At 43.7% G+C, this 22,794-nt stretch overlaps 1 protein-coding gene across 1 annotated transcript; it reads right to left on the bottom strand.

Moving 5' to 3' along the window:
* Positions 1–14,298: 14,298 nt before the first annotated feature.
* L1TD1 (LINE1 type transposase domain containing 1) lies at positions 14,299–20,218 on the bottom strand. Its single transcript, XM_021942315.2, has 2 exons — positions 18,565–20,218; positions 14,299–16,121 (listed from the first exon to the last, which is right to left on the bottom strand). Exons 1-2 carry the CDS (start codon positions 19,576–19,578, stop codon positions 14,478–14,480), a joined length of 2,658 nt encoding a protein of 885 aa, XP_021798007.2. The 5' UTR covers positions 19,579–20,218; the 3' UTR covers positions 14,299–14,477.
* Positions 20,219–22,794: the final 2,576 nt, after the last annotated feature.

Here is a 22,794-nt window from a genome sequence, read left to right as displayed (position 1 = left end):
GCAAGAAAATGTAATGACTTTCAACGAGGGGAGGGGTATAGGTCATGAGGTGAGTCCAATCTCCCATTTCATCATGGCTGTGAATTCAGCTTCCAAGGTTTCTGCGGGGATATTCTTGGTCAACAGGGGGTCCATTCAGTCAGTTAAGGGTTTGGAATTTTATTTTTATTTCTCAGTATATATGTATATATTTCTTCTTTTTTTTCCAAACCTTTTTCTCCTTTTTATCATCTTTTTCTTTTCACAAGTAAAATTGGTCTGCAGTTTTGCTTTTATTAGCTTCTTAGGTTAGTGATTTCTTTGATTTTGTAAAATGAGTTATTTCCTTTATTTCTCTATTCTCTTGAACAGTTTAAACAGCATAAAAAACATCTGTCGTTTCAGTATTTGAAAGAGTCATATGTGAAATTGTAATCACCCAACAGGTTCTTCCTGCCCACTACACAGACAAAACTAATTCACTGAGACTGTGGTATAGGAGTATACAAAGAGTTTAATTAATGCAAGGCCAGCCACATGGAAGAACTGGGGTCATCACTCAAATCAGTTGCCAAAAATATTCAGAGGTTAGGGTTTCTCAAGGATAGCTTGGGCAGGAGACAAAGGAATGAGTGCTGCTGACTGGTTGGGGATGCAATCATAGAGGGACAAAAAGTCATGTTCATATACTCTGAGTCCCCTTCTGGGTGGGGGGCCACATGACTGGTTGAGTCATGAATCACAAGGTGGAATCAATCAATTGTGAGAATGTGAAAGTCTGCAAAAACATCTCAAAAGACCAATCTAGGTTATACAATAGTGATGTTATCTATAGGAACAATTGGGGAAATCACAAATTTTGTGACCTTTGGCCACATGACTCCTAAGCAGTAAGAGAGGAGAGAAACTGGCTGGGTGTGGTGGCTCACGCCTGTGATCCAAGCACTTTGGGAGGCTGAGGCAGGTGGATCACCTGAGGTCAGGATTTCAAGACCATGCCTGTAATCCCAGCTATTTGGGAGGCTGAGGCAGGAGAATTGCTTGAACCTGGGAGATGGAGTTTGCAGTGAGCCAAGATCGCGCCACTGCACTCCAGCCTGGGTGACGGTCCAAGACTCTGTCTCAAAAAAAAAAAAAAAAAAAAAAAGTAAAGGAAATACATTTCAATAAAATTTCTATACCCATTCCTAGTAAACTTCTATCTTAGTCACCTCAGGCTGCTTTAAGAATGTATCATAGACTGGGTGGCTTAAACAACAGGCAGTTATCTTCTCACCATTCTGGAGGCTGGAAGTCTGAAATCAGGATGCCAACATGGTGAGGTTCTGGTGGGGCCCTCTTCTTGGCAGCTGACATCTCAATGTATGGTCACATGGCCTTTCTTTGATGTGTGCTCATGAAGACAGAACTCTCTGTCCTTCCTCTTGTAAGGAAACTAATCCATTGTGAGGCCTCCAGGATCATGGCCTGATCTAAACCTAAGTACTTCTTAAAGGCCCCACCTCCAAATACCATCACATTGGAGGTTGGGGCTACAGCATATGAATTTTGAGGGGACACAAATATTGAGTCCATAACAATCTCTTAACACATATTTACGGGTAGTTCTTTATCTTTTTCCTTTATCTTTATTTTTTTAAAGAGACAGAGTCTCACTATGTTGCCCAGGCAAGTCTCAAACTCCTGGGGTCAAGTAATCTCCCCACATTGGCCTCCCAAAGTGCGGGGATTACAGGCGTGAACCACTGTGCCTGGCCACTTTTATTCTCTTTTTACCTCTAACTAAAAGTAAATAAAAGTAGCTGGGCGCAGTGGCTCATGCCTGTAATCCCAGCACTTTGGGAGGCCAAGGCAAGTGAATCCCTTGAACCCAGGAGTTTGAGACCAGTCTGGGCAACATGACAAAACCTCATCTCTACAAAAAGTACAAAAATTACCTGGGCATGATGGCACATGCCTGTAGTCTCAGCTATTTGGGAGGCTGAGGCGGGAGGAGGCTTAAGCATGGGGAGGCGGAGGTTGTTGTGAGCCAAGATTGCGCCACTGCACTCCAGCCTAGGTGACAGAGCCAGACTTTGTCTCACAAAAAAATAAAATAAAATAAATAAATAAATAAATAAATGTGAATTTGTTTGTATTTTGTATTTAATTAAAGATAAAAAGGGCTGGTTTGTATCTTTTTCATGGAGTCTTATTTTTCCCCGTAAATTTTAACCATCATCATCTTGTCTGATGTTTGCCTTCTCATTTAATTCCATTTTTATAACTTTTAAAAATAAATGAGGCTGGGCACAGTGGCTCACGCCTGTAATCCCAGCACTTTGGGAGGATTGCCTGAAGTCAGGAGTTTGAGACCAGTCTGACCACCATAGTGAAACACTGTCTCTACTAAAAATAAAAAAAAAATTAGCTGGGCATGGTGGTGGGCGCCTGTAATCCCAGCTACTTAGGAGGCTGAGGCAGGAGAAGTGCTCGAACCTGGGAGGCAGAAGTTGCAGTGAGCCAAGATCATGCCACTGTACTCCACCCTGGGCGACAGAGTGAGACTCCATCTCCAAAAAGAAAAAAGAAAAAAAAGAAATCCCAAGCAGATATAATAAAGGACACTTCATACAAATGAATAAAAAATGAATTAAAGCCAATGAAAGAAAAAGTTGAAAACATGAAATTAGAGGGAATAAAAGATATGGTGGGTGAAATAGGCCCAGTTCTTTAGCCCTGTAAAAAAATAAGATAAATCACATTTTTTTAAGTGGTTTTTTTTTTTTTTTTTTGGAGTTGGAATTGGAGTCTTACTCTGTTGCCCAGGCTGGAGAGCAGTGGCGTAATCCCAGCTCACTGCGACCTCCGCCTCCCAGATTCAAGCGATTCTCTTGCCTCAGCCTGAGTAGCTAGGATAACAAGTGTGCGTCACCATACCCAGCTAATTTTGTATATTTAGTAGAGACAGGGTTTCACCATGTTAGCCAGACTGATCTCAAACTCCCGACCTCAGGTGATCTGTCTGCCTCAGTCTCCCAAACTGTTGGGATTACAGGCATGAGCCACCATGCCTGGCCTTATTTTTCTTTTTTCGAGACAGGGTGCACTTCATCACCCAGGCTGTAGTTCAGTGGTTTGATCACAGCTCACTGCAGCCTCGACCTCCCAGGCTCATACAATCCTCCTACCTCAGCCTCTCATACAAGCCTCCTACCTCAGCTAGGACTACAGGCGCACACCACCACACCTGGCCAAATTTTGTAATTTATTGTGGAGATAGGGTCTCACTATGTTGCCTAGGCTGGTCTTAAACTCCGAAGCTCAATCAGTCCTCCCTCCTGCTTCAGCCTTCCAAAGTGCTGGGATTATAAGCGTGAGCCGCTACGCCCAGCATAAAGCACATTTAAGGATACAAAATTCGGCCAGGCACGGTGGCTCACGCCTGTAATCCCAGCACTTTGGGAGGCGAAGGCGGGCAGATCACTTAAGGCCAGGAGTTTGAGACCAGCCTGGCCAACATGGTGAAACCCGTCTCTACTAAAAATGCAAAAATTAGGCCGGGTGCGGTGGCTCAAGCCTGTAATCCCAGCAGTTTGGGAGGCCGAGACGGGCGGATCACGAGGTCAGGAGATCGAGACCATCCTGGCTAACACAGTGAAACCCCGTCTCTACTAAAAATACAAAAACTTAGCTGGGCGAGGTGGCAGGCGCCTGTAGTCCCAGCTACTCGGGAGGCTGAGGCAGGAGGATGGCGTAAACCCAGGAGGCGGAGCTTGCAGTGAGCTGAGATCCAGCCACTGCACTCCAGCCTGGGTGACAGAGCGAGACTCCATCTCAAAAAAAAAAAAATGCAAAAATTAGCTAGGTGTGGTGGTGCATGCCTGTAATCCCAGCTACTCAAGAGGCTGAGGCAGGAGAATCGTTTGAACCCAGGAGGCAGAGGTTGCAGTGAGATTGTGCCATTGCACACCAGCCTGGGGGACAAGAGTGAAACTCCTTCTCAAAAAAAAAAAGAAACAAAATTAAAAGCCCAATCTGCATGTAGATAGATGAGTGCAGTACGATGGAAGAAATACAAACAGAGGTGTTCTAATCACACTAGAAGTCAACATTGAGCATCACAAGGTACCATTTTTTCTCCATTAAAATGTATTTTAAATTATGCCCTTTGTTGGCAGGGAGAGGCAAAAAGCCAGCTCTCTCAGTTGAGACAGTATAAATCACTAAATCTGATTTTGAAAGCAATATGGATAATATTTAGCACAAGTCATAAAATGAGCAGACTCTTTGGTCTATTAATTCCAGACTTGCTAGCCTGTCCTATCATAAGGTTGGGGTGGGGAAGGAGGGTAGGACTAAATAAAGGAAATTCTTATTCATAGAAATTTGTATTTGTATATATGGTGATTAGAAACAAAATAACTACAATGTCCAATGGTTATTTTAGAGGAAAGATTTAATTTAAAAATTGGCCAGGCACAGTGGCTCACACCTGTAATCCCAACACTTTGGGAGGCCAAGTTTTGGATGGATCACCTGGGGTCAGGAGTTCGAAACCTGCTTGCCAACATGGCAAAACCCCATCTCTACTAAAAATAGAAAAAAATTATCCAGTGCCTGTAATCCCAGTTACTAGGGAGGCTGAGGCCCAAGAATTGCTTGAACCCAGGAGGTGAAGTTTGCAAAGAGCCGAGATCACACCATTGAATTCCAGCCTGGACAACAGAACGAGACTGTCTCAAAACATAAATAAATAAATAAATAAATAAATAAATAAATAAAGACTTTTAGTAGCTTGAATTGCTTATTATTATTATTCTTATCATCATTATTTGAGACGGAGTCTCACTCTGTCATCCAGGCTGGAGTGCAGTGGCACGATCTTGGCTCACTGCCATCTCCACCTCCCGGTTTCAAGTGATTCTCCTGCCTCAGCTTCCCAAGTAGCTGGGATTATAGGCATGCACTACCATACCCGGCTAATTTTGTATTTTTAGTAGAGACAGGCTTTCTCCATGTTGGTCAGTCTTGTCATGAACTCCCGACCTCAGGTGATCCGCTTGCCTCGGCCTCCCACAGTGCTGGGACTACAGGTGTGAGCCACCGTGCCCAGCCTACTTTTCATATTCTTATGCAAGTTAAGCAAATAATTGAAGTATCCCCATTTGTTTATAGACTTGGGTATGGCTATTGTATAATAACATCTCTAGACTTCTTCAATGTCTCATCTGAAGTGTGAGGCTCCTCAGTCCTTTCCCAGGTTTTCAGAGAACACAGTATTGCCCCTTTCATATAACTCATAAGCCTTAACATTCTTTAATGTCTGGTTTTCCCACTAAGACCATAAACTCTATCAAGTCAAGGAAAGTCTCTCTTGGCATAAAAGCATTCGGGCCACGGGTATTGAGTTCACATCCTCCATGGTTGCCGTGAAAAGAGAGATTGATATCACAATCCCTACAGCCTGGAGTTTTGCTGCCCAGTTTTCACACTACCATAAAAAAAAAAAACTTGAATGTCTGCATACCGTCATTTAAAAACTAATAATAGAGAAGTCAAAAATACGGATTTTTAAATATCTCTAAGGCCCACCCATACTAAAGAAGAAATAATTCTCTGCATGAGTCAAATCCTCTCTCTGGCCGGGCGCTGTAGCTCACGCGTGCAATCCTAGCACTTTGGAAGGCCGAGGCAGATAGATCACGTGAGGTCAGGAGTTTGAGACCAGCCTGGCCAACATGATGAAACTCCCGCTCTACTAAAAATACAAAAATTAACTGGTGTAGTGGCACATGCCTGTAATCCCAGCCACTCAGGAGGCTGAGGCCGAAGAATTGCTTGAACCTGGAAGGGGTGGGGAGGGTGTAGGTTGCAGTGAGCCAAGATCGTGCCACTTCAGCTTGTGTGAAAGAGTGAAACTCCGTCTAAAAAAAAAAAAAAAAGTCCTCTTTCCTCTAGGTTTTTTCAGGCTATTCTTTCTTTTTCTTTTCTTTTCTTTTTCTTTTTTTTTTTTTTGAGACAGAGTCTTACTCTGTCACCCTGGCTGAAGTGCAGTGATGTGATCTCAGCTCACTACAACCTCTGCCTCCCAGGTTCAAGCAGTTCTCCTGCCTCAGCCTGCCAGGTAGCTGGGACTACAGGCACTAGCCACGATACCCGGCTAATTTTTGCATTTTTAGTAGAGACAGGGTTTCACCATGTTGGTCAAGCTGATCTTTAACTCCTGACTTCTTGATCCGCCCGCCTCGGCCTCCCAAAGTGCTGGGATTATGGGCGTGAGTCACCGTGCGCTGCAGGCTATTCTTTCTACCTGGAAGCCCTTATTCCTGCCCTTGTTGAGGTAGCTCCTAGGATCCTTCAGGGCTTGCCTCAGTTAACACCACCCTTAAGAAGTCTCCTTTCAGGCCAGGCGTGGTGGCTGCAAAGAATTTGGTGATCTACAGGTACCCTCTAACTCTCTTCCTATGCTGTCTGTAAAGACAAGGTCACGGCCGGGTGCAGTGGCTCACGCCTGTAATCCTAGCGCTTTGGGAGGCCAAGGCAGGCGGATCACTTGAGGTCAGGAGTTCGGGACCAGCCTGGCCAACATGGTGAAATCCCATCTCTAGTAAAAATACAAAAATTAGCCGGGCAATAAGGCGTGTGCCTGTAGTCCCAGTTACTGGGGAGGCTGGGGCAGGAGAATCCCTTGAACCTGGGAGGAGGAAGTTGCAGTGAGCCAAGCACTCCAGCCTGGGCAACAGAGCCGGACTCCATCTCAAGAAAAAAAAAAAAAAAAAAGACAAGGACACATGCAGGCTGGGAGCTTCCAAGTCCCTAGGATGTTTATATTTCTTTACAAACCTGGTAGCAGATGGGAATGTAAAATGGTGTGGCTGCTATGAAAAACCATAAGGAAGTTCCTCAAAAAACTAAAAATAGGCTGGATGCAGTGGCTCATGCCTGAAATCCCAGTACCTTGGGAAGCTGAGGCGGGAGGATCACTTGAGCCCAGGAGGCCAAGGCTGCAGTGAGCTATTATCATGCTACTACACTCCAGCCTTGGTGACAAAGCAATACCCGGTCTCAAAAAAAAAAAAAAAAAAAAAAATTAAAAGTAGAATCACCATATGATCTGGGCCAGGCAGGGTGGCTCATGACTGTAAAATCCTGGCACTTTGGGAAGCCGAGGCGGGTGGATTGCCTGAGGTCACAAGTTCAAGACCAGCCTAACCAACATAGTGAAACCCCATCTCTACTAAAAATACAAAAAAATTAGCTGGGCATGGTGGCAGGTGCCTGTAATCCCAGCTACTTGGGAGGCTGAGGCAGGAGAATCGCTTGAACCTGGGAGGCAGAGGTTGCAGTGAGCTGAGATCCCCATTGCACTCCAGTCTGGGCAACAAGAGTGAAACTCTGTCTCAAAAAATAAACAAACAAAACAAAACCATATGATCCAGCATTTCCTTTTTTGGGCAAGAGTTCAAAAAGATATTAACACATCCACGTTCATTACAGCATTATTCAAAATATCCAAGAGGTGAAAACCACAAAAAAATCCATTTAAGGGTGAGTACATGAAGATGTGGTAAAAACATACAATGGAATATTATGCAGACTTTTTAAAGGAAGATTCTTTCACATGCTACAAGATGGCTGAACCTCAAGGACGTCATACTGAGTGAAATAAGCCAGTCACACAAGGACAAATACTGTATCTGTTCATTCATATCAGGTATCTGGAATAGTTAAAAAATCACAGAAACAGGCCGGGTATGGTGGCTCACACCTATAATCCCAGCACTTTGGGAGGCTGAGGCAGGCGGATCATTTGAGGTCAGGAGTTCAAGACCAGCCTGGCCAACATGGTGAAACCCCGTCTCTACTAAAAATATAAAAATTAGCTGGGCAGTAGCGGCACGAGGCTATAATTCCCTACTACTCAGGAGGCTGAGGCAGGAGAATCGCTTGAACCCAGGAGACAGAGGTTGTGGTGAGCCGAGATCATGCCAGTGCACTCCAGTCTGGGCGACGGAGTGAGACCCTGTCCTCCCCCCCACCAAAAAAAAAATCACAGAAACAAAGTAAAAAGGTGATTGCTAGAAGTAGGGGGAAGGAGGAATTAGTGCTTAATGGGCATAGAGTTTCGGTTTTGCAAGATGAAAAAGTTGTAGAGATTTGTTGCACAATAATATGAATATACTTAGCACACTACTAAACTATACATGTAAAATGTTTAAGATGTTGGCTGGGCGTGGTGGCTCACACCTGTAATCCCAGCACCTTGGGAGGCCGAGGCGGTGGGTCACGAGGTCAGGAGATCCAGACCATCCTGGCTAACATGGTGAAACCCTGTCTCTACTAAAATACAAAAAATTAGCTGGGTGTGGTGGCAGGTGCCTGTAGCCCCAGCTACTCGAGAGGCTAAGGCAGGAGAATGGCGTGAACCTGGGAGGCGGAGCTTGCAGTGAGCCAAGTGTGGGGAAAAGAAAGAGATCAGCCTGTTACTGTGTCTATATAGAAAGAAGTAGACATAAGAAACTCCATTTTGTTCTGTATTTGAGATGCTGTTAATCTGTGACCCTACCCCCAACCTTGTCCTTGCAAGAGACATGTGCTGTGGTAACTCAAGGTTTAATGGATTTTGGGCATGCAGGGTGTGTCTTTGTTCCTAGAAAAGCTAGGTATTGTCCAAGGTTTATCCCCATGTAATAGGATGAAACAATGTTGCTAAAAGGTTTATCTCAAGGCACAGGATTTTCCTTTAATCTTATTCATGTCACAGAGATCCTTGTTCTTATGTCTTACTGCTAATTTCCTCCCTAAAAACGATCCTATTGTCCTGCCACTCCCTTATCTTTAAGATGGTAAAGATAATTATCTATAAATACTAAGGGAACTCAGAGGCCGGTGCCGGCGTGGGTCCTCTGTAAGCTGAGCGCCGGTCCCCTGGGCCCCCGCTTTTCTTTCTCTATACTTTGTCTCTGTGTCTTATTTCTTTTCTCAAGTCTCTCATTCCACCTAACGAGAAACACCCACAGGTGTGGAGGGGCAGGCCACCACTTCAGCCAAGATCTCACCCCTGCACTCCAGCCTGGGCAACAGAGCAAGACTCCGTCCCGAAAAAAAAAAAAAAAAAAGTTTAGGATGTCAAGTTAAATCTTATGTGATTGCAACCACAATTAAAAATAAAATTTTTTAAAAAAACACCTGAAGGCAGTACACGAAAATACAAATAAATTCAGTTTGCAAAACACAGATGAACCATTTGGAATTTAAGATCATTGACCGGGGCCTGGCGCAGTGATTCACACCTGTAATCCCAGCACTTTGGGAGACTGAGGTGGGTGGCTCACCACGTCTGGAGTTCGAGACCATCCTGGCCAACATGGTGAAACCCCATCTCTACTAAAAATACAAAAAATGAGCCAGGCATGGTGGCACAAACCTGTAGTCCCAGCTACTCAGGAGGCTGAGGCAGCAGAATCGCTTGAACCTGACAGGCGGAGGTTGCAGTGAGCCTAGATAGCGCCACTGCACTCCAGCCTGGCAACAGAGCAAGACTCTGTTTAAAAAAAAAAACAAAAGATAATTGATCTCAGTGGCTCACACATCTAATCACAGCACTTTGGGAGGCCAAGGCGGGTGGATCACAAGGTCAGGAGTTCGAGATCAGCCTGGCTAACATGGTGAATCTCTACTAAATATACAAAAATCAGTCGGGCCTGATGACACACGCCTGTAATCCCAGCTACTCAGGAGGCTGAGGCAGGAGAATTGCTTGAACGGAGGAGGCGGAGGTTGCAGTGAACCGAGATCCCACCACTGCATCCTAGCCTGGGCAACAGAGCGAGATTCCGTCTCAGAAATAAAGAAAGATAAAATAAAAACAATATGGGATTACTACCCAGATATACGAGGAACTTCTGCAAACTAGCAATAAAAAGAGGTGTTTGTTTGTTTAATTGATGAAAGAACATTGATGGTGGCTCATGCCTATAATCCCAGCACTTTGGGAGACCAAGGCGGGCAGATCACCTGAGGTCAGGAGTTTGAGACCAGCCTGGCCAACATGGCGAAACGCCGTCCCTACTAAAAATACAAAAATTATCCGGGCATGTTGGCACGTGCCTATAATCCCAGCAACTAGGGGGGTTGAGGCAGGAGGATTGCTTGAAACCGGGAGGCAGAGGTTGCGTGAGCCAAGATCATGCCACTGCACTCCAGCCTGGGCAACAGAGCCAGACTCTGTCTCAAAAAAGAAAAAAAAAATTAGCTGGGCATGGTTGCAGGCGCCTGTAATCCCAGCTACTAGGAAGGCTGAGGCAGTAGAATTGCATGAACCCAGGAGGCGGAGGTTGCGGTGAGCCAAGGTCATGCCACTGCACTCCAGCCTGGGCGACAGCGTAAGACTCCATCTCAAAAACAAACTAACAAACAAAAAAAGATACTAATCAGCAATTCACAAAAAACAAACTCTAAATGGCTGAAAAATATATGGAGAGATTCTTAACTTCACTAATCAGAGAAATACAAATTAAAACAAAGGGATACGGTTTTGTGAAGGTAAAAATGAGAATGCAAGGGAGGATACAGGGAAATACGAATTTCATCCTAGGCCTTCAGGTGGAAGAGACTGAATATACCAACAGACAATGGTCAAAGCATACAACAGAACTCTGACCAACAACTTCTGCAGCCATCACTGGGGGAGCCAAACCACAACCTTTGCAGCAATTGGCCCAGAACGGTCAGAGTTTCAGCGACAGCCAATTTCCCTATTTTTGCTCCAAACTCAGGACCAAGCAGAAAAAAACAGATACGCTCCTCAAAGCCATCACATAAGAAGTCCTGCTTCTAGTTAGCCTCTCCATGCCAACAACTTCCAGAGGACACACATACCTGAGGCCATCCCTTTTTATTTCACTATGAAGCTTTTTTGCTCCCCCGCGACTGCCTCTGCCTCTGAGTCTTTGTCAAACACTAGTGATGGTGGCTGCCTCCTTTGCCGGAGCAAGGTCTGAACTATTTGTTTTGCTTGTTTTTGTTTGTTTTTAAGACAGAGTTTCGCTCTTGTTGCCCAGGCTGGAATGCAATGGCTTGATCTCAGCTCACTACAAACTCTGCCTCCCGGGTTCAAGCGATTCTCCTGCCTTAGCCTCCCAAGTAGCTGGGATTACAGGCATATACCACCACGCCCGGCTAATTTTGTATTTTTTAGTAGACAGGGTTTCTCCATGTTGGTCAGGCTGGTCTCGAACTCCTGACCTCAGGTGATCCACATGCCTCAGCCTCCCAAAGTGCTGGGATTACAGGTGTGAGCCACCACACTCGGCCATTTGTTTTTGAGACCAAGTGTCACTCTATCACCCAGGCTGAAGTGCAGTGGCACAATCTTGGCTCACTGCAACTTCCACTTCCTGGGTTCAAGCAATTCTCGTGCCTCAGCCTCCTGAGAAGCTGGGATTACAGGCGGACACCACCACGCCTGGCTAATTTTTGTATTTTTAGGAAAAATGGGGTTTCACCATGTTGGCCAGGCTGGTCTCAAACTCCTGGCCTCCAATGATCCACCCTCCTCAGCCTCCCAAATTGCAGGGATTACAGGTGTGAGTCACCGTGCCCAGCGGAGCAAGGTCTGAATATATAGCCTAAGTTTCTCCCCATTTGCATGGTCTTCATTCACTGTCACAGTACTACACTCACATCAATTAAGAATACACTCACAAAATGATGTATTTTAGAAGAAACGCATGTCTCCAAGGATTTACATGACACATAGAGTAGGTGAACACTGGGAGGCAGGGGAAGAATGAGTGAGGACTGAGGATAAAGGGGAAAATCAATAGAGGGACCCTGCCTAGCGTTGATTGAGTAGCAGGGACAGAAGATTCTCAATTTTATCTACTCTCTGCACTGGAATTCTTTTCCTTTCCCTCAGCCTTGGAAAAAGGCAGCTTAATTACTATATTCAAATAAATCCCACAAGAAAAGACAAGTCTTGACTTTGTATAAATATTTCAAAGTGGTCAGGCAAGGTGGCTCACGCCTGTAATCCCAGCACTTGGGGACGTTGAGGTGGGCTGATCACTTGCGCCCAGAAGTTCGAGACCAGCCTGGGCAACATGGAGAAACTCTGTCTCTACAAAAAACACCAAAAAATTAGCTGGGCATGGTGGTGTGTGCCTGTGATTCCAGCTATTTGGGAGGCTGAGGCAGGAGGATCACTTGAGCCTGGGAGGTTGACGCTGCAGTGAGCCCTGATGATTGTGCCACTGCACTCCAACCTGGGTGAGAGTGAGATCTTGTCTCAAAAATAAATGTCAATGTAAGCATCCAGGTTGAGGCTACTGCAGAGGTTCAGGCTTCTCTGTCTCTCAAACTGGCTGCTGCAAATAAATCAGTCAGCAGATTCCTGTGGTTTGGCCTCTTAAAATCTTCCAGCCACCAATATCTCTGCAGCAACCGGCTATGAGTCTAGGGGACAGCAGTGTTTAGGAGGTGAATTGGGGTCATGACTACTGCATTTGTTTTGTAGGCCTGCCATCACAAAGTACCACAAGCTAAGTGACTTAAAATAAGAATGTGGCCGGGCACGGTTGCTCACACCTGTAATCCCAGCACTTTGGGAGGCTGAGGCGGGCAGATCACGAGGTTAGGAGATGGAGACCATCTTGGCTAACAAGGTGAAACCCTGTCTCTACTTAAAATACAAAAAATTAGCCAGGCGTGGTGGCGGGTGCCTGTAGTCCCAGCTACTTGGGAAGCTGAGGCAGGAGGATGGTGTGAACCCAGGAGTCGGAGCTTACAGTGAGCTGAGATCGCGCCACTGCACTCCAGCCTGGGTGACAGAGCAACACTCCGTCTCAAAAGAAACAAACAAAAAAACAAGAATGTATTCCCTTGTGGTTCTGGAGGCTAGACATCCGAGATCAAGGTATTGGCAGGCTCATGCTCACACCAGAAGATCTAGGGAAGATTCCTTCCTTACCTCCTTTAGCTTCTAGTTGCTGAGAACACATGGTGTTCCTTGGCTTGTAGAAGCATCACTCCTCCAATCTCTGCCTCATCTTTGCAGACGGGGATTATGGAATTATGGCCCATCATGCCTGGCCTGATTTTTTTTTTTTTTTGGTGAGATAAGTTTCAGTTATTCTGTCTCCCAGGCTGGAGTACAGTGGCACAATTTTGGTTCACTGTAGCCTCCGCTTCCCAGGTTCAAACGGTTATCATGCCTCAGCCTCCCAAGTAGCTGAGATTACAGGTCCCCACCACCACACTCAAGTAATTTTTGTATTTTTAGTAGAGATAGGTTTTTACCATGTTGGCCAGGCTAGTCTCGAACTCCTGACCTCAGGTGATCTGCCCGCCTCGGCCTCCCAAAATACTGGGATTACAGGTGTGAGCCAGCTCACCCAGCCCGATTTTTATACCAGTTATGCCAAGATGCTACTGTTTGGGGGAGGGGGGAAAAACGGGAATATACTAAATTAGTCCTAGTAGCAGTCTAAATGACGAGATCACTCCCTCTCCTTAATTTCTTCACTAATCATCCATTGCAAATTTTTTTTTTTTTTTTTGAGACGGAGTATTGCTGTCACCAGGATGGAGTGCAGTGTTGCAAACTCTGCCTCCCAGGTTCAAGGGATTCTCCTGCCTCAGCCTCTCAAGCAGCTGGGACTACAGGCAAGCACCATCACACCCAGTTAACTTTGTATTTTTAGTAGAGACATGGTTACACCATGTTGACCATGATGGTCTTGTTCTCGAGATATGCCTACCTCAGCCTTCCTAAGTGCTTGGGTTACAGCTGTGAGCCACAGCACCCAGCCGATTCATTTCATTCTTAAATAAACTGAAAACCTTATAGTGTCACGCTAGGGAAGAGATTTCATCTCTCCAGGAATGGGTTTACACAATAAAATGTAAAAGCTATTTATGTATGACAAAGTACTTCAGAAAATGTGTAATCGAAAATTTTTAAATAAGCAAACATAGCATACAGTATTCAAGGGAAAAAGATTTAAAATATTCAAATATCACATCATGACAAATGATACAAATTTGTGAAGTATCATTTCTTCCCTTTTTTTTGTAGTTTCACCACATTGCCCAGGAGGCCTTGAACTCCTGTGCTTTTGTTACTGTCCCCTCCTGTTTTCCTACTACATTGATGGGTTGTCTTGACAGGTGTGGCCCTCCCCCAATAATATAGGAAGTTTACTCTTAGACAAGCTAGGACAATATAAGTTCTAAAAAGACTAGTCAACTGCAGTAGAGAGGTGGGTGGGGGAGGTAGAACAAGGAATTCTATCTGACTGAACAATCAACTGAAATAACTCTACATTCAGACCAGCCTTTTTTAAACACACCCTTTATTAACATCTAGGTAAATCTGTAATATTCCTTGCTCCTCCATCCCCAAGTATGCTATTAGCTGTCCATCCTTCTGGGTAGAAGTGTATTTTCCAGTTTTACTTGATTTTTGGATGTGTGCTGGGGGAGGAAAGCATATTGTTTCTAGCCACCCTAGAGTGCTAAAGCACATTATCTTCCAGTAATTCTCTCAAGGTGGGCATATGCGAAACATAATCTCTAAACTCTTCAACATCAAGAAATACCTTTGTTTTACCCCTAAAATCAAATGCCATTTTGGCTGGATATAGGATTCTAGGATTAAAGCCTTTTGCCAGCAGAACTTTAAAGACATTGCTCCATTTACTTCTAGCATCCAGTGTGTCCAGTGATAGGTCTGCCGTCAACCTGATTCTTGTTCCTTGGTAGGTTATTTCTCTTCTCTCTCTAGAAGCCCTTATTATTTTCTCTTTATCATTAGAATTCCAAAATTTTACCAAGATGTGTCTAGGAGTCAGTCTCTTTTCATCAATCTTACTAGGCACTCGGCAAGCACTGACAATCTCAAGACTTGAACCTTTCTTTAGTTCTGCAAAGTTTTCATCAATTATTTCCTTAATTATGTCCTCTGCCCCATTCTCATTATTCTCTTTTTCTGGAATTCCTATCAAACGAATATTGCAACTTCTGGATCTATCCTCTATCTCTCTTTGCCTTTCTTTATTAATCATCTGTTTGGTCATTTGCACTGTATCCTTAGAGAATTCTTCAATTTGATCTTCTAGACTATCTATTCTTTCTTCAAGTATGTCCATTCTGCTACTTAGATCATCTACTGAATTTTTAATTTCCAAGACACCTGGATGGGAACTTTTCAGATTTCCAATCTCCTCTTTTATCTCTCTGATGCTATTAATCACACTACTTCTCAAGTTTTCTTCTGTTTCCTGTGTTAAGTCTGCTTCTTTAGATGTTAGTTCTTCTGTGTGCAGAGTTCTGTGTTTCTTTTCTTCTGTTTTCTTAAGTTTGGTGACTCCTGTTGAAATACTCAAATTTGTATGTGAATGCTTTTTATGCTCATCATAACCTATCTCTAGTGACTCTGAGGGAGAGGCCAAACATAAGGTCAGAGAGGGTGTGCCAGTTCCTTGACTCGTGGGCACAGCTGCTTCCTGTTCCTCCTGGGTTTTGTGTACCGCCTGGTGTTTCACCAACTTTTTCTTCCCAGAGTCCCCAACCAAATAACTAAAGGGAATTTCTTTTTGTCTACATGAGGCTTCTTTTTTCTCAGGCAGGGAGGTAGTCTTTACCTTTCCTATTTCAGAGTCCTTTCCTTCCTCTTCCTCCTCTGGTTCAGAATCCTCTATGGAGTCAATGAAAATAGTTTCCATGCCATCACTGATTATCTCAACTTCATGCTTTGCATCTACCAAAGTATGACCCTGAAAGGTTGAGTCCTGTTCTGAAGTCTGTTCCTCCTCCTCCTCTGAGGCTTCTTCCTCCTCCAGCCCTGAGGCCTCTTCTTCTTCTTCTTCCTCCTCCAGCCCTGAGGCCTCTTCCTCCTCCTCTTCCATCCCTGAGGCCTCTTCCTCCTCCATCCTTGAGGCCTCTTCCTCTTCCTCCAGCCCTGAGGTATCTTCTCTATCATCCTCCATCCCTGAGGCCTCTTCATCCAGCTCCTCTAGCTCAGAAAACTCTTCCTCTTGAGTCTCTAAGTTGTTCATCTCCTCTGGCTTAGCAACTTTCACTTCTTTAAGAAATAGAAAGCTCAATCCATCACTGGTCATTTCTCCAGCTCTATGCTTTGAGTCTATTAGGGTTTTACCCTAAAGTTAAACAAAGAAAAAGAAGAGTTATTTATTTAAATCATTTATTTTAAAGAATTAAAACTTCAATTCACTAATTTTAATATGGCTTCCATTCTGACAATGGGAACATATCTGAAAAACTGCTTAAATATTAATTGTTCTTGAAGGCCTAGGTCCCTAAACAAGTCAAGTTTCCCTAAGATCATCTCAAGATATTTGTCATTTCTTGTGTAATCTCGGAACAAATTATATGAGGTCATAACGTCTACTTTCTTCCTTCTAGATCCCGCAACATTTACTGCTGTGTATGTGACTGATTCTCAGTAATTACCTGTTTTAATGAATTGTCTGCTTATTACATATGAGTCCTATGGTAAATAGGCATTGTAATCTGGCTAAAGTTTACAATCTGCTTTAGGAAGATGATAAGCACACACAAACAAAAACGCCAAGCTCACATTTACCTTTCCCCACAGATAACAACAAATTTAATAAAAAATTTTTTTAAAAAAAGACCCCAATTGCAGTTTACACTATAGCCTTATGACTTTAAAGACAAGCAGGCTTTGGTTAGGAATACAACAAGCTCAGTTCAAAACTATTCAAACCCTGGCCCAATTGCCACATTTGCTACTAGTGCCTCACTTTTCCTTATAAAGCAGGGTCTAATGACAGCATCACCCCAGGATTGTTGTAATATAAAGTAAGCAAGGTACTGAGCTTCTGATGATGTCTGCAATATAAATGTTGGCTCCTAATATTCCTTGAAGCCCTTAGTCTGCCATTGAGCTTTTCAGTCTTCCCAAACCCACCAGGACAGGTTAGGTGCCTCATCTGTGTAAACACTAGAAGCAGCTAATCTCTGGAATTAAATACTGATTTTTAAATAATTTGTTGATTCGGCCGGGCGCGGTGGCTCAAGCCTGTAATCCCAGCACTTTGGGAGGCCGAGACGGGTGGATCACAAGGTCAGGAGATCGACCATCCTTGGCTAACACGTGAAACCTCGCCTCTACTAAAAAATACAAAACTAGCTCGGGCGCTGCAGGCCTCGTAGTCCCAACTACTCGAGGCTGTGAGGCAGGAGAATGGCGGAACCCGGGAGGCGGAGCTTGCGTGAGCTGAGATCCGCCACTGCACTCCAGCGCCTGGGCAGTAGAGCAAGACTGCCTCAAAAATTTTGTTGATTCCAGTGTACCTTCTCCTTCTGGATTCTCACTTTGCAGAGGTTAAACTTGGAAATGTGGGAAAGGCAGAGGAGAAGCGTTCATTTGGAAACACGTAAAAAATATTGGCTTACAAATCTAGACCTTGGCTGGGCATGGTGGCTCACACTTGTAATTCCAGCACTTTGGGAGGTCAAGGCATGTAGACTGCTTGAGCCCAGGAGTTTGAGACCAGCATGGGCAACGTGGCAAAACCTTGTCTCTACAAAAAGTACAAAAATTAGCTGGGCGTGGTGGTGCATGCATGTGGTCCCAGCTATCGGGAGGCTGGAGTAGGAGGATCACTTGAGCCTGGGAGGTAGAGGGTGCAGTGAGCCCAGATTGAGCCACCGCACCCCCACCAGGGAAACAGAGCAAGACTTCATCTCCAAAAAAAAAAAAAGCACCTTCCAGCACAGCAGCCATTGGAGAACAGCAGCCACAACTCTGTGTGACCCCAAGGCTTTGGGCCTCAGCAAGGGCAACAAGGTGATCAAGAACATGACCAAAAGCCCAGGTACAGCTGCTGCTCCAGCCATCTGACCAAACACACCAAGTTAGTGTGGGACATGATCTGAGAGATGTGCTGCTTCGCCAGGTAGGAGCATCACACCATCCATGGTGTGATGGTGAGGGCCTGATGAAAGAGGCCCTCAAGTTCATCAAGAAAAGGCTGAGGTCACACATCCACACCAAGAGGGAGAGGAGCTGAGCACCATCTTGGCCACCATGATTAAACCAGCTGCCAAGAACGACTGAGGCCCCCTTGCCCTCGGCACATAATAAAACCTTCACAGAAAAAAAAAGTGCCCTTTAAATCATTACTTTTAGTATTATGCTTTTACTTTTAAGGAATCATTTTTCTTTAATTGATTTATCTGGCCGGGTGCAGTGGCTCACACCTGTAATTCCAGCATGTCAGGTGGCCAACGTGGGTGAATCACCTGACGTCGGGAGTTTGGTTTGAGACTAGCCTCACCATCATAGAGAAACCCGTCTCTACTGAAAATACAAAATTATCTGGGCATGGTGGCACAAGCCTGTAATCCGAGCTACTCGGGAGGCTGAGACAGGAGAATCACTTGAACCTGGGAGATGGGTTTGTGGTGAGCCAAGATCAGGCCATTGCACTCCTGCCTGGCCAACAAGAGTGAAACTCCATCTCAAGAAAAAAAAAAAAAACATTGATTTATCCTTCGAAATAACCGTGCCAACTATTACATTTATACATAAGCTTTATCTATTTGTATGCTTACCCTTTTTTCTTGAGTTCCAGATCTTCTTCCTCCTCCACTTATTTCTTCCTTTTGTGGGAGTACATCTTTCAATAATTCTTTCATAGAAGATTTTTGGCTGGCAAATTTTCTAAGGCTTTGCAGATCTGAAAATGTCTTTATTTCACCATCACATTTAAATGCCAATTTAACTTTGCACAGAAATTTAGGTTCAAAATCATGTTCTCTCAGAATGTTGAAGACATCACTCCATTGCTTACTAATATTCAGCGTTGCTGATGAAAGGTTGGCAGCCAGGGTAAGTACTGCTCCTTCATCCATCAACACTTTTTCTTCTCTGGAGGCTTTTAAAATGTCCTCTTTATTCTTGAATTTCTGAAATTTTTTTTCCTCTCCCATGTCTTTGACAAATTCATCCTCTCCATCCTTCCTTCTCTCTCCTTCTGTAATGTCTAAATGGACATTGTGATTTCCATGTCTGTCATCTACATTGCGTAAGGTTTCTTCCATACTTCCCAGGACTTCGTAACTTTGTGATTCATTCTGGGGTAATTTCTTACCTTCCTTCCTATTGTATTCATTAGCGCTGTCTAATTTACTGCTCAGCTCATTTACTTCTTTGACTTTAAAGGTTAAATTCTCAATATCATCACCTACTTTAGAGTTTTCTCCTTCCGTTTTCCCTACCATCCCTGTTTTTTGTAATGCTAAATTGATTATTTGTTGAAACTCTGTCCTACTACTGGAGTTCTCTGAATTCTTTACCTCAGGTATTGTAGTTTTTCCTCCTAAAATTGCCTTTAGGTCACTTTTAAGAGTTTCCCTCATCTCCTCAAACATCAGGTCTTGAATTTCCATTAAGACCTTAAACTTATTCATAACAATTGCCGATACGTCCTTGCAGTTTACATCTAACACTGGAGCTATGTCCTTTTCAGTTTCTGTTAACTGCTTTCTTTTCATATAGGTGATATTTTCCTGTTTCTTTGCAAGTCTAGCAAATTTTGACTGTACACTACTAGATACATCAGACATTGTGGATATGTTGTCAAGACTGGATTCTGTTTTTAATTCCTGCAGAATGATTTTGTTCTTACAGGTCGGCTAGACCTCAGAAATTAAAAAATCTTAAAATATGTCAATCTGAAATACAAAGAAATGAAAAATTACTTACTGAAGAATTCTCTTGAAAAACTTTGTAAGAATATGAGCTTAGTTAAGAAAACTATGCTGGGTGCACTCCATAATAAATTAATAAAAGGTTCACTAACAAAATGGGTATCTGTAAACTAAGACCAGAAAAAAATTAGAATTCATAATTTATAGATTATCATAAAAACTCCCTTTACATAAATATTTGAATGCAATAAATTAACCAAAGAGCAGATAACTAAGAATGAAGCTGTCTGATTTGCCATACTATTAGCTTTGTTGTCTATGTTCTCTATAATGCAATTACAAGAAAATAGATGTTATTCTTTAAAAAATCAACATATGTATCATACCAAATCATCCAAGTCTCAGCTAACTTGAATGGAATCTTACAGAAAATTGAGAAACAGGTGTCCCTTTTGAATTGCAGAGATTATTAAGACTTTTTCTGAAAACCAGTTATCAAGTCAATTCAAAATTACTTTCTTGGCCAAGCATGGTGGCTCACGGGTGTAATCCCAGCACTTTTATAAAGGCTGAGGTGGGAGGATCACTTGACCCAAGGAATTCAAGACCAGCCTGGGCAACATAGGGAGGCCTTCTTTACAAAAAACATAAAAATTAGCTGGGCATAGTGGCACACGCCTGTGGTCCCAACTACTTCGAAGGCTCAAGAGTTTCACCATGTTGGCCAGGCTGGCCTCAAACTCCTGACCTCGTGATCCACTTCCCTCGGCCTCCCAAAGTGCTGGGATTACAAGCGTGAGCCACCGTGCCCAGCCAAGAATATTGTTTTTTAGAGTACAGGGCAATCTAGAAAGGCTTCCTTGGTGAAGGCAGGTGAATCACTTGAGCTTAAGAGATTAAGACCTGCCTAGATAACATGGTGAAACTCTGTCTCTACAAAAATATAAAAAAATTAGCCTGGTGTGGTGGTGTGCACCTGTAGTCCCAGCAATAACTGAGGCTGAGGTAAGAGGATCACTTGAGCCTGAGGGAGGCAGAGGATGCAGTGAGCTGACACTGCGCCACTGCACTCCAGCCTGGGTGACAGTGTGAGACCCTGTCCCCTCCCCTTCAAAGTAAGAATCTATATATAAGCAGCTAAAATGTCATTCATGTCAGGGCAAAAGATATGTGCTGAGCACCCAACCAAGAATTTCAAGCAGGGCACGGTGTCACACTTGTAATCCTAGCACTCTGGGAGGTTGAGGTGGAGTGATTACTTGAGCCCAGAAGTTCAACATCAGCCTGCACAACATAGTGAGACCCTGTTTCTAAAAAATAATTTCAGAAATTTTTCATTGCAGTAAAAACTGAACCAGGAAAAATAATGATAGCATAAAATTAAAAGATAAATTAAATTTAAAACTTCTATGTTTAATGTTTAAATACTAAAGGTTAAAGTTATTTAAATTTTACAATGACTAATCAAACTAATGGAGAAACTTAAAATACTAAATCAAAATGATAATTACCTATCAAAACTTGGGGAATGTAGCTGAAGTGGTGCTTTGAGGAAAATGTATCGACTTAAAATGTTAGAATTTTCTAGAAAAGAATAAAAATTAAAGTTAAATTACCAGATTAAGGGCAAAATCTACCCAAGAAACCAAGAGATGTGCACAAATCAAAGAAATGAAAAAGAGAAATTTATAGAGAATTAACAAAACCAAAATACAAATAAGGAACACTATGAACAAAAAGGGGGCACAACTACAGATAAAGCATGGTTGAAAAATGGGAGCACCATTCAACTTTCATAATTAAATCAGAAAATTTAGAAGCGACTCTTACCATAGTTGTGCCCAAACTCTTCTAGAGAAGAGTGAAAAAAGGTCAGGCACAGCGGCTGACATCTAGAATCCCAGCACTTTGGGAGGCCAAGGCAGGTGGATCACCTGAAGTCAGGACTTCGAGACCAGCCTGGCCGACATGGCGAAACCTCATCTCTACTAAAAATACAAAAATTAGCAGAGGCTAGGCGCCATGGCTTACGCCTGTAATCCCAACACTCTGGGAAGCTGACGCAGGCAGATCACAAGGTCAGAAGATAGAGACCATCCTGGCTAATACGGTGAAACCCCATCTTTACTAAAAATATAAACAAAAAATTAGCTGGGCATGGTGGCGGGCACTTGTAGTCCCAGCTACTTGGGAGGCTGAGGCAGGAGAACGGCATGAACCTGGGAGGCAGAGCTTGCAGTGAGCCTAGATCGTGCCACTCCATTCTGGCCTGAGCGTCACAGCGAGACTCCATCTCAAAAGAAAAAACAAAAACAAAAACAAAAATTAGCCGGACTTGGTGGCACGCACCTGTAGTCCCAGCTACTCAGGAGGCTGAGGCATAAGAACTGCTTGAACCCGGGAGGTGGAGGTTGCAGTGAGCCAAGATCACGCCACCGTACTGTGTGATAGAGTGAGACCCTGTCTCAAAAAAAAGAGAGTAGAATGATGGTTACCAGAGGCTGGGCAGGGTAGTAGGTGGATGGGTGCAGGGAATACGGATGATGGTTAATGGGTACAAAAATGATCTAGTATTTGGTAGCACAACAGGGTACCTACACTCAACAATAGCTTATTGTATATGTAAAGAGAATAATTGGAATGTTTTTAACAAGAAGAAATGATAAATGTTTGAGGCGGTGGATAGGATACCCCCATTTACCCTGATGTGATTATTACACATTGCATGTCTGTATGAAAATAAATAAATACATCTACTATGTAACCATAAAAATTTAAAACAGGCCAAGCGCAGTGGCTCACACCTGTAATCCCAGCACTTTGGGTGGCCGAGGTGATTGCTTGAGCCCAGGAGTTTGAGACCAGCCTCAGCAATATAGTGAGACCTCATCTCTAGTTTTTTTAAAAAAACAAATTATGCCAGGTGAGGTGGCTCATACCTGTAATCCCAGCACTTTGGGAGGCTGAGGTGGGCGGATCACCTGAGGTCAGCAGTTCGTGACTAGCCTGGCCAACACGGTGAAACCCCATCTCTACTAAAAATACAAATTTAGCTGAGCGTGGTGGTGGGTTCCTGTAGTCCCAGCTGCTTGGGAAGCTGAGGCAGGGGAATCAGTTGAAGCCAGGAGGTGG

The sequence above is a fragment of the Papio anubis genome, chromosome 1 (genome assembly GCF_008728515.1).
Source record: "Papio anubis isolate 15944 chromosome 1, Panubis1.0, whole genome shotgun sequence".
Classification (NCBI taxonomy): Eukaryota; Metazoa; Chordata; class Mammalia; order Primates; family Cercopithecidae; genus Papio; species Papio anubis.
Note: the sequence above shows the minus strand (reverse complement) of the source record. Positions and strands in the feature narration are given on the sequence as shown.